Source organism: Artibeus jamaicensis, unplaced genomic scaffold (genome assembly GCF_021234435.1).
Source record: "Artibeus jamaicensis isolate MK-2021 breed Jamaican fruit bat unplaced genomic scaffold, CSHL_Jam_final scaffold_1964, whole genome shotgun sequence".
Classification (NCBI taxonomy): Eukaryota; Metazoa; Chordata; class Mammalia; order Chiroptera; family Phyllostomidae; genus Artibeus; species Artibeus jamaicensis.
Window position 1 is genome coordinate 24,144,243 of NW_026522030.1, and position 11,764 is coordinate 24,156,006.

Consider the following 11,764-nt stretch of genomic DNA (forward strand, 5'->3'; position numbering starts at 1 on the left):
TATTAATTTAGTTGACTGGATTTGTCTTAACTGATAACAGATGCCTGGCTCCACGGTCATACCTGCCAGATTGGCAAATTGGGACAGGGAGCTGGAGTAGGGGGCGTGTTATAAGTATTTCATCAATACCCCAAACCTCCCAACTTAAGTGTGTGCCTCTTCCTTGGGTGCGGTTTGTTGTTGTTGTTTTGTTTTTAAAGTTTAGAAGTCCCCCTATAAATTCTGTAATTACCTCCTCCCGCCTGTGATGAGCAGGATCCAAAGATGTGGAACTCAAAAAAACACCAAATTCGGAACCCAGTGGAAGGCACAGATGGAATCCAGGCAGAATTACTGCAACTACCAAAACCAAAAAAAGTTTAAAAGAACCAAACAAAAAGGGCTGTGGCCCAGCCGGATGCCAACAGCTGCCCCTAAACCCAGCCCGCAGTATAAGAGCGCGAGCTGGGGACTCCATATCCGAGCCTCCTTAAGAGTAGGAGGAGCTCCCGGGCCTCTGTCAGGCTTCTTAAGCCCTTCCTTTCAAGCCCTGAATGCCTGAATGTGAGCTGCCCACCAACCTCCCCGCCCTCCCCCACTCTGCAACCCCACTCCAGCGGCTCCGGGGGAAAAAAGTTTCAACAACAACAGGCAGGACCAATAGCATCTCGAAAAGCCGGGAAAGGGGGCCGAGCAAAGGGCGAAAGAGTGGAGAAAGGAGAAAGCGGGCAGGCTCCGAGCGCGCGGGGCCGGGGCTCGGTGAGCCGAAGGAGCGTTGCTAATGTTTTTGTTTGTTTGCTTTTCCATGCATGCATAATGAGGGGGCACCGCGGCACCACGCGGGGGCTCCCGGCCCACTTTTGTATTTAAAGCCTCGCTGCTGGAGAGTCCGTAGCCGGGCTCAGCGGATCCGCTCCCCGGGCTCCTTGTCACCCGAGAAGCCGCCGGCGAGGGAAGCCCGGGAGCCGCTTTCTGACCGCGCGGAATTTCTTGTTCTCTCCGCGCCTCCCGGAAAGGGCTCCCCAGAGCTCGGCCGAGGCCGGGGTCGCCGCGGGCGGAGGGGGAGGGGACGCGGGCGGCCCGGCCGAGGGAAGGCGGGCAGCACACGGACCTGAGCCAGGAAGCGGCGCGATGCTAGAGCCCGCAGCGGCAGCGCTGGGGCGCTGAGCCGGGGAGGAAGGAGCTGCTGCGGACGCACAACGGATCTGCAGGCGCGGAGCAAAATGCACCCGCGGCGCTCCGCGGTCCTGCAGCGCCGCTGCGGCCCCGCGGCCCGCAGCCCACCGGGGCGGCAGTGAGCGCCTCCCGCCACAACCGGGGGCCGACAGGAGGGGTTCTTCGCGGCTGTGCGTTTCTAGGAAGCCACGGCAGCCAGAGCCAGACCGACCTTCTGCAAGCAGCGGACTACCAGCCAGCGGGCGCGCATGGATTTATGAAAACACTCATGCAAGAAGTTGGCAGGACTGAGGCAAACTTTTCCGCCGGCTCCGTGTACGCCGCTCCCCGCACCTCGTTTCCTTTCCCCTCCTCGCCCGGCGGCCGCCGCTGCCCGCGATGGTGGCAGGGCTGCTGGGCGGCGGGGCCCGCGGGGGGACCGTGCCGGGCGCCTGGCTGTGCCTGATGGCGCTGCTGCAGCTGCTGGGCTCGGCGCCGCGGGGCTCCGGGCTGGCGCACGGCCGCCGCCTCATCTGCTGGCAAGCGCTGCTCCAGTGCCAGGGGGAGCCGGAGTGCAGCTACGCCTACAACCAGTACGCGGAGGCGTGCGCGCCGGTTCTGGCGCAGCGTGGCGGGAGCGACGCGCCCGGAGCTGCAGCCACCTTCCCGGCCTCAGCCCCTTCCTTTTCCTCGCGCTGGCGCTGTCCGAGCCACTGTATCTCGGCCCTTATTCAGCTCAACCACACGCGCCGCGGGCCTGCTCTGGAGGACTGTGACTGCGCGCAGGACGAGAACTGCAAGTCCACCAAGCGCGCCATTGAGCCTTGCCTGCCTCGGACCAGCGGCGGCGGCGCGGGCGGCCCGGGTGCGGGCGGGGTCATGGGTTGCACCGAAGCCCGCCGGCGCTGCGACCGCGACAGCCGCTGCAATCTGGCGCTCAGCCGCTACCTGACTTACTGCGGCAAGCTCTTCAATGGGCTGCGTTGCACAGATGAGTGCCGCACTGTCATCGAGGACATGCTAGCTGTGCCCAAGGCAGCGCTGCTCAACGACTGCGTGTGCGACGGCCTTGAGCGGCCCATCTGCGAATCGGTCAAAGAGAACATGGCCCGCCTGTGCTTTGGTGCGGAACTGGGTAACGGCCCAGGCAGCAGCGGCTCGGACGGGGGCCTGGACGACTACTATGATGAGGAGTACGACGATGAGCAGCGCGCCGGGGGCGCTGGTGGTGAGCAGCCGCTGGACGACGACGACGGCGTCCCGCACCAGCCGCGCCCGGGTGGCGGCGCTGCTGCGGCGGGCGGCCACGGGGACCTGCCCTATGGGCCCGGGCGAAGGAGCACCAACGGCAGTGGACGCTTGGCTCCCCAAGGTGCCTGGACCCCGTTCGCCTCCATCTTGCTGCTGCTGCTGCTCCCGCAGCTGTTTTAGCCCTCGCGCCCTCCGACATGGGCTGCGGGAGGGCCTGTGCCAGGGCACCTGTGGGGACAGAGAGGACAGAGGGGATGAATAGGGAATACTTGCCAAAACGTTTTCAAAGTTGACTGTACTTAGCCAGTCTCCCCGCCACAACTTTGGCACTTTGCTCGTCTCCGCTCCTGAGCATGACTTCTTGGACATCCTTCCCTGGCCCCATTTCAGGCTCCAGAAACTCCCAACACATCTGCCCTGCAGAAACTAGCCTAGCTAAAGTTCTGGACGCCTGGCATGGAATGGGCGGCGGGGCAGGGTGAGGGCGAGCAGAAATGTAGTCCTGGACTCCAAAGAGTGTGCTGAGCAGTGGGGCCTTAGCATTTTTCAAGGGACTGGGCTCAGAGCAAGGGGTTTGAGGGGGGTTTATATTTGCAAAAGGGGCTGTCAGTTTATGAGCATTTGGGGGGGGGGGGTTGGGAAGGAGCCGGTATCTACTTTTATTGTGGCCAGTAAGGACATTGCAGTCGTCAGTAATAAGAAAAGTCTCATTTATTGGTTCATTAGCTTATCAACTGGTTCCTTGGTTTTGGTACCAGCGCCCTGAATTCTCAGTTTGGGGTAGGAATGGGAAGAGGTTAGTACCCCCGAATTAGTTTTAGATAACTTTGAGCCTTTGACCTTAATTTCATTCTCACCACTCTGATCTCTTAGTACATTTCTTAGGATTAAGGATAAAAAAATGCTGATCTAAAGAGTTACTAGTGATACTGAAAATGCAAGTTTGTATTAAGTGAGCTCTGCACTGCGTCTATGAAAACCTCTTTATGATTGTTTTGTTGTCATTTCTGTTCTTTACATCAAGAAATTGTATGTACAAATATGCAGAGAACGTATATTGCTTCTGCTTCTATCAGGGTGCTAAACCCTGGTACTTCTTATATAAATTGTATTAAAACTGGGGTTTGTTACCAGTTGCTGTACTTTGTATATAGAATTTTTATAAATTGTATGCTTCAGAAATAATTTATTTTTAAAAAGAAATTAAAAACTTTAAATCCACATTCATGTTACACCTCTTCTCCCTGAAATGTATAGAAACTGTCATCAGGGATCCAAACCCACAGCCGCTGTAAAGTGTGCTCTGTCTAGAACAGCCTTGAAATGTACAGTGTATTTTATAGATTCGAAGTTAACATTCTTATTTTCAAGAGAATTTATGGACATTGTAGAAATGTATAAATGCATTTCCAAACTGCCTTAAACGTATTTTTATAGACATCTTTAAAAAAAAGTCTTATGTTTTAAGTAACTATGGCTTTGTGTATTTCTTTCATTCTTTTTTTATTATTTGTTTTTATTAAAATGTGTACATCAGTAAAGAGTTTTAAATAATGAATATGGTGTAGTTACTTTCCAGAGTTACATTGTGGTTAACCCAATAATGGGTGAGGAGGGAGGCGGAGGGGCCACTGGGAATCTATCAACCATCAACTGAAATTAAAATACAGTATAAGACAAATGAGGGCTATTATTTATGCCTTTAATTTAATGAACAATTAGACATCTGTAAATGAGGCAGCTAAAAAGATATAATTGTTTGGCCTCCACTGGTTTTTATGTTGGTGAAGAGAATTCACAAAATTGTGTCTCCTACATAATTTGGGATAACCCAGACATCTCTACCATTTCCACCGGGACACCCCCCCAGCCCCACCCCTTCTTCCAGGAGTGTCTTTAGTGGCTACTAGACATTCTCATGCAATCAAACATGCCAATAACATCTGTTACCAATAGGTCTTAGGAAACCTGTGAGACTTAATACTTCAAAGTCACTTTCACACTTTGGGTGAAAAAGTACAAAATTTTGTTACAAAACATTCAGGCGAGGGAAAGTAAACACACTGGGGAGAGGAACAATTACCAGAACTTGTAATATTGTTGTGAGGAGTTGTTTAGCAGTGGGCTGAAGGCTGGGTTCCTGCCCAGAGCTACTGATCTACACTCAAACGCCCTTAGATAAATAATTACACTCTTAAGCTGTGTCGAGTGCTGATACACTTGACCTTGTAAATAGAAATGTTTGCAGTAGGAATAAACTCCGGCATTGGAAAATCTTTTAAACATTAACACAAAAGAGAGCGCTCTGTCCTCTGGGGATTTGAGTCTGAACTTCGCCAAGCTAGGCACTTGCAAGGGGGAAAAAAAGTTTATTTATCTTCTATTCCTGGTGTTTATTTAAAGCTTTTCATTTTAAACGCAGTGATTGGAAGGCAAGTCAGGAGTTTAAAAGTCACCACAAATAAACTTTGTCTGAGGGGTCCACAGATTAGCAAGATCTCGTGTCTCTTTATATGATATTAACATGTGCTGAGAAAACATAACCAGATTTCTCTGCTGCCTGAAGTAATTAACAAAGCTATGCCCCCTCCCAACTTCCTCCCACCCACTCCCACTGGCTACTTTCAAGGTTTCTTTTCCTTTAAGTGGCTCTTTTCCTAGCTTTTATAGAGGGCTTCTAGGTGCTTCTTGTTGCATCTAAAGCCAAGAGATTCATATGTGTGGAACATCAGAAAGTCTTAGTTGTAGTTTCGGAGAAGCCTAGGAGAGTGGTGTGTGGCTGGAACCGGGTCACCTGAATGGTTGAGTAAACATATTGTTAAAACAAAGCTGAAAGCTTTGTTTCTTTGGAAAATGAACAAAGGGTATTCCAAAAGACTTGTAAATGAAATCAGCTTTCTTTACAAAACGTCAAGTTAGCAACACTCCTGTGCTTGCCCTTAAATATATTTAAATCATCTCCATTTCATGTTATTTTAACACATTCTTGACTAAAAGTTAAGTCTTTGTCCCAGTAAAAGGCCCAGTTTTCTCCAGTAAGAAGTAAAAAGCATTAGCACTAGAAAAGGCCTGATAATTAACTGCCACAATAAACTCACAACTTGATTTTACAGGGTCCTGTCAAAAGCATCTGCCTGGAATAAATCAACACAGCTAGCTCTTGGGGAGAGAAGACACAGGCTTTATGCTTTTCTTCCTTGAAGAAAGTGAACATTGATCGGTGGTCCATTTCAATTTAAACAGTTCGACGCTGGAGCCCAGGAGTCTCCTTTTGCCTCCGCAGACCCTGTGGATTCTGAGCAGGTTGCTGAGATGTTAGGACCTTCAGCTTTGGTTGTGGGATTGTAGGCTGCCATCTGCTCCTAAGCAGAAAGGATTTTTACAGATGTTGACATCTGTAATATCTCACGCTCTCTGGGGAGCCTTTTGGAATTTTGGACATTTGAGATGGAGAATGCCTGGAAGTATCATTACTGAAAGAAAAAGTATCTCTGGCTTTTCCTGGGGTTTCTCAAAAAGCGCCATGCTTCCCACAGAAATATTCTGGGGTGAGAGCAAGCAATTCCTTCTACATTTCATGTAAAATCATGGGTCTTTGCGGTCATCCTCATTTTCCCAGTTAGCTGGTTTGCCTCCTCAGTGACGGTTTATTTGTCTTTGAAGGCACTTCAGTGACAAACGTTTAAGGGAGTGGGGGACAATGGTGGAGAACAAGGAGGCAGTTCATTGAACTGACAGTGACCATACAGTAAATAGAAGGAAGTTCAGCCTTCACTGTTCACCCAAGCACATAGCAATGCTTTTGTATATGACCACAATGGACGTAAGCTCTCTTGTTTAGTTGTAATGATATATAGCAATGTATGTGGGTGATGTTCATATGTAAAAAGGAAAAATGCCTGGAGGGAACTAAATTCTTGTACTAAGTCACAGGCCTCCCTTTGCTTGGACAGGACCCCTACAAATGTCCAAAAGTAAGGAAGCAGCTCCTGACATCCACCTCCACAAACTAAAGGGGCCACGGCGCTTTGACAGGTCTGGGGTGTATGGCAGCGCCCCCATGTAGGGGAAGACGAGACTCAGACCCAGCAGTCTCCCTCCTTTGAAGAGTCCAGAGACACAGTACGGAATGGGAGTTCCTTCCTCACCACTCCCTGCACTCCAGCCCCACTCCATCCCAGCAATGCTACGTAGTACAGAAAGAGAGGAGGGGAAAGGCCATGAGAACTTTCAGAGCCATAAAACACCACATTTGAAAATCTTTCTACTTTAAACTTTGGCTTTGCATTATTAGCCTACTTAGTGGGTTCAACTATGGAAGTTCTCAAACATAACCTCATATAACCCTGTCAAGCCTATTAAAAGAAGAGCAGGCATTATTATTTTCTTTGACCTTTTATACCAAGGAACATCAGAAATACTTGTCAGTTGACCTGGTTTCTCCCAAAGCAAGGTGGTTGAGAAACGTCATGTTACAAATGCCTGGGTTTCGGTGGGTATCACAGTCTGGTGAGTCAAGTGGAGTTGGATGTTACTGTATTCCGTATGAGGGCTTGCCTTCACTGGACAGTTGAAGAGGTTCACCCTTGACTGTCTGAATGACATAAGTAATGTGCTATTAGCATAAATACCTTCTAAGACACCCATTTAATCAATTTCTTAAATCACAGAATGATCTACTACAAAATAGTGGACTGTATACACTATATTTTGGCACAAAGATGGTCATTCTCCCACTAGTAACCAGGGGCTCTAAATAAATGATTTCAACAATGTTTTATTAAAGGACGACAAGAGCCCTCGAGCTGCATTAATCGGGGAGAAGTCGAGTGGCACTTTTGTCATGGAAATGTTAAGCACATAATAGCACTACAGAACAATATGCAGCCACTTCATTCTTTCAGCCATGCTGACACCTCTTAAAGAGGAACTGCAGGGAAGGATGTGGGAAAGATTTGCTTTCCGAGGAAGCTTTCAGCTAATATTTTGGAGTGCTACCTCCAAACCGTGTGTAATGTGTGTGCAATAGAAGCAAGAAGAGCTGCTGAGATGCACAGTGTTTTCTTCCCTTAGTTTGGGAGCTTGGGTTCCATAATAAAATCAAATCTTTACATTTTTTTACCTGGCATTTGTCAAAACCATATATTGCTGATTTTGTAGTGCTACGAGTCCAATTTTATAATGCGGATCAAAGTTTCAGTAACTCTCAATGATACTGATATATACTACAAATAGCTTTGATGAGTTCTCTGTACGCAAACAAAGTGAATGTTAAAGTCTGCAAACAGGTGAATCCACACAAAACATCATTAAGGGAATCTTCAACCTGTAATCAAAAATAAAATAATATTTTGTCTCCAGACTTTATAAACACCTTTATGTTCTCTCATTATCCATATCTATTCTTACAATTTAATTTCTTTATTTACATTTTATAAGTTCTATAGGACATTTGTGAGTTTGTGGATGCCAGCATGGAGAAATAGCTCACAACTAAATCCCGCAGTATATTTTATAACTGGTCAGGTGTTTCCATGCACCAAGATAGGAAACATTTCAGTGAGGTTTGAGACCCTTCCCTTAAGCCATTTGCCTTAGGAAAATGCCAGTCCAGCCTTCAGTTGTAGCCCCTGTTGCTTCTTACCTCTCACTTAGTTACACCTATTTGGAGCATCCTTCTGTAGCAAACATTAGAGTAAGGTTTGTGTTGACTAAAATTCATGTCTGTAACCCTGAGCCATTGACAGGATGAGAGAACGGACAAAAAGAGTCCATCTTGCTTCCACAGGCATCTGTTGAGGATCTACTCTGTGTGGCGGCCAATGTGAACTTCATTGTCCCTAGACAAGCTGGTAGCCAGGATGGGAGACACACAGATACTTTCAACAGCGAGCGGCAAGCACAGAGGAGTAGAACTGGATGATTTAGCCCAATGTTGGATGTAAGGAAAACTTCTTGGAGAAGGCAACACTGAAGGTAAGTCTATGGACAGGAAAGGGAGCTAGCAAGGAAAAAGGTGGGGAAGACCTTTCCACCAGAGGAACAAAACAGCTCTGTGTGTGTCCATTTATTACCACGTGTGAGGTAGGAAGTAACCAGGATACGGTTTGGAAGAAGGGTCAATACTGGGTCACAGACATCTTAAATGTCATGCCAGGCATTGACTTCACCCTGCACAGTGTACATGACAAGAAACCTCTGGGAATTCCCAGCTGAAAGCTTCAGAGTTGCATCTTCTTGAACAGATTTCTTGATGATTTTAAGGAGTAAAGACCAGAGACTAGAGACAGTGAGGAAACTACTGCCAGGTGCAGTGGACAAAAGCAAGGGACCGAGCTAGAAGAGGAGCAGTGAGGGGAGAGGAGAGATAGATTCACGACACTGATTGATCTTGAACATGGAGCGTTCCAGGAGGTGGGACACCTATATGACTGGTGCACTTCTAGCTCAGAAAACCGGACGGATGGTATTAAATTCTGTCCCAGAAGAAAGGTTGGAGGGCAAGTTATGTTTGAGAATATACAAAATATTCCATTGGTAATGCACTTCAGGAAACTGACTCTGGGTCTAGTGTTCAAGGCAGAAATCAAACTTGAGCAGTGATTCCGGTTAAACCTCCCAGAGCGACACACCCAAGGAGAACGCAGACAGGAAGAAGCACAGTGGGCATGGGTGATGTCCAGGAAAGGGCTCGTAGAACATCAGAGGGATCTGAGCAAGAGCAAAGAATAGTAGAGTTTCTGGTCATGACACCTAAATATTAAAATGCTTAAGACACTGCTGTTATGATGAAATCTTGAAGAACAAGAAAATTTGCTGGATATCTAAGGAAATATAAGTGACCGAAACATTCTTCATTATAACAATAGTAAATCATCATAATTATAATCACAACTAACTCTAGGAAAATAAAAATTACAAAAATTATGTCATTGCATTAAAAGAGTTGTAATAACAATGAGTGATGAAATTTGTTATAGTTCTAGGAAAAATGTCATTGGAATCTTGACAGGAATTGCATTGAATCTATAGATTGTTTTGGGTAATATGAATATTTTAATGATGTTAATTCTTCCTATCCATGAACAAGTTATGTGCTTACACTTATTTGTATCTTCTTCAATTTCTTTTTTTCAGTGTCTTTAAATTTTCTGAGAACAGGTCTTTTATGTCCTTAGGTTTATTCCTAGGTATTTTATTCTTTCTGAAGCAATTGTGAATGGGATTGTTTTCTTAATTTCTCTTTCTGTTCATTTATTATTGGCATATAAAAATACAACTGATTTCTGGATATTAACTTCATATCCTGCTACTTTGCTGAATTCATTTGTCAGTTTTGTAGTTTTTTGGTAGAATCTTTGAGGTTCTTTATGTAAAGTACCATGCCATCTGCAAATATTTCGAATATTTATATGGAACCACAAAAGGCTCTGCATAGCAACAGTGACCCTGAGAAAGAAGAACAAAGTTGGAGGAATCATGCTACTTAATACAGAATTATACTAAAAGGCAATAGTAATCAAAACAGCCTGATACTGGTATAAAAATGGGCACATAGATCAATGGAACAGAATAGAAAGCATGGAAATAAACCCACAGCTTTCTAATCAGTTAATATTTGACAGAGGAAGCAAGTACATACAATGGGCTAAAGATAGTTCATTCAGGAACTAGTGTTGAAAAAATTGCACAAATATGTGCAGTAAAATGAAACCTTTTTACACCACACACAAGAATAACCTCAAAATGGATCAAAGACTTAAATGTTAGACTCAAAACAATAAAAATCTTAGAAAGAAACATAGGCAGCAAAATTTCAGACATTGTTTTAAGAAATTTTTTATCAGATAAATCTCCCCAGGCAAGGGAAACAAAAGAATAAATCAACAAATGGGACCACATCAAACTAAAAAGTTTTTGCACAGCAAAGGAAAACATCAACGAAAGAAAAAGACAAGTCACAGAATGGGAGAACATATTCACTGGTACATCTGATAAGGAGTTAACACCCAAAATTTATAAAGAACTAACAAAACTCAACACCAGAAAAACAAACACCCAATTAAAAAATGGGTAAAGGACCTGAATACACATTTTTCTAAAGAGGACATACAGATGGCCAATGGACATATGAAAAGAAGCTCAGTGTCACTAATCATCAGACAAATTCAAATTACAACCACAGTGAGATAGGATCTCACACCTGTCAGAATGGCCATCACCAATAAAGCAACAAACAACAAGTGCTAGTGATGTTGTAGAGAAAGGGGAACTCTTTTGCCCTGTGTGATGTGAACACAGACTAGTGCAGCCACTGTGGAAAGCAGTACAGAGATACATCAAAAATTAATAATGGATGTGCCTTTTAAGCCAGCAACCCCACTTCTGGGAATATATCCAAAGGAACCCAAAACACTAATTCAAAAGAACATATGCACCCCTATGTTCACTGCGGCATTATTTACAATCACCAAGACATGGAAGCAACCCAAGTGTCCATCAGTAGGTGAGTGGATAAAACAACTATAGGATATTTACACAATGGAATATTACTTGGCCATAAAAAGAAGAAAATTTTACCTATTGTGACCATGAGTCCTTCTTTAAGCATGGATGGACTTGGAGAACATTATTCTAAGTGAAATAAGCCAGTCAGAGAAAGACAAATACCATATGATTTCATTTATATGTAGACTCTAATGAACAAACTGAACTAACAAACAAAAAAGTAGAGACAGACTCATAGATGGAGGTCATATGACAGCTAAGAGGGGAGGGGGAAGTGGGGCAGAAGGATTGAGCAAAAAAGAAAAAGGACTCATGAACGACAGTATGGTGATTGGTGGGGACGGGGTGTAAGGGGACTAAATGGTAATGAAAAATACAATAAAAATGAATGAAAAGATATGAAGTAATGATAGCATTATTGAGTGATTATCACATATTCTGCACAGTGCTGAGCATGTAATATGTATTGGATCATTTCATCATCACAAATTCACATTATTTTTATTATCACCATTTTATAGATGAAGTAACTGATTCTTAAATGAGCATGGTTATTCAGTGAGTAAATTGGTGAATATAGAATCTAGGTTTGTGTCAGTATATTGATCACAGCTTTTATACTATATGATTCTCAAAGGTAGAAAATCTGATAGCCCGTGTACTTTTGAAACATTGGACCAAAATCAAATGATTTTCTCTAATCACCCATCTACAGATGGAAATATGCCAAAATGTTAGCAGTGTTGGCATTGTGGATAATTATTATTTTCTTCCTTACATGTTTATATGTTTCCCAAATGTTATCAATAAGTATAAATTATCTGGCTTTCACAATTAAAATGTTTTAAAATAATACTATTTGAACCAAAAA

The 11,764-nt window shown here is 44.7% G+C and overlaps 1 protein-coding gene across 1 annotated transcript; it reads left to right on the plus strand.

The window, feature by feature from the left end:
• Window positions 1–507: 507 nt before the first annotated feature.
• GAS1 (growth arrest specific 1) lies at window positions 508–3,856 on the plus strand. The gene has a single exon (XM_037159917.2). The coding sequence runs from the start codon at window positions 1,534–1,536 to the stop codon at window positions 2,563–2,565; it is 1,032 nt and encodes a 343-aa protein (XP_037015812.2). The 5' UTR covers window positions 508–1,533; the 3' UTR covers window positions 2,566–3,856.
• Window positions 3,857–11,764: the final 7,908 nt, after the last annotated feature.

Bases quoted from the DNA above. Each gene is read 5' to 3' on its own strand.
- GAS1 (XM_037159917.2), top strand. From the start codon at position 1,534: ATGGTGGCAGGGCTGCTGGGCGGCGGGGCCCGCGGGGGGACCGTGCCG.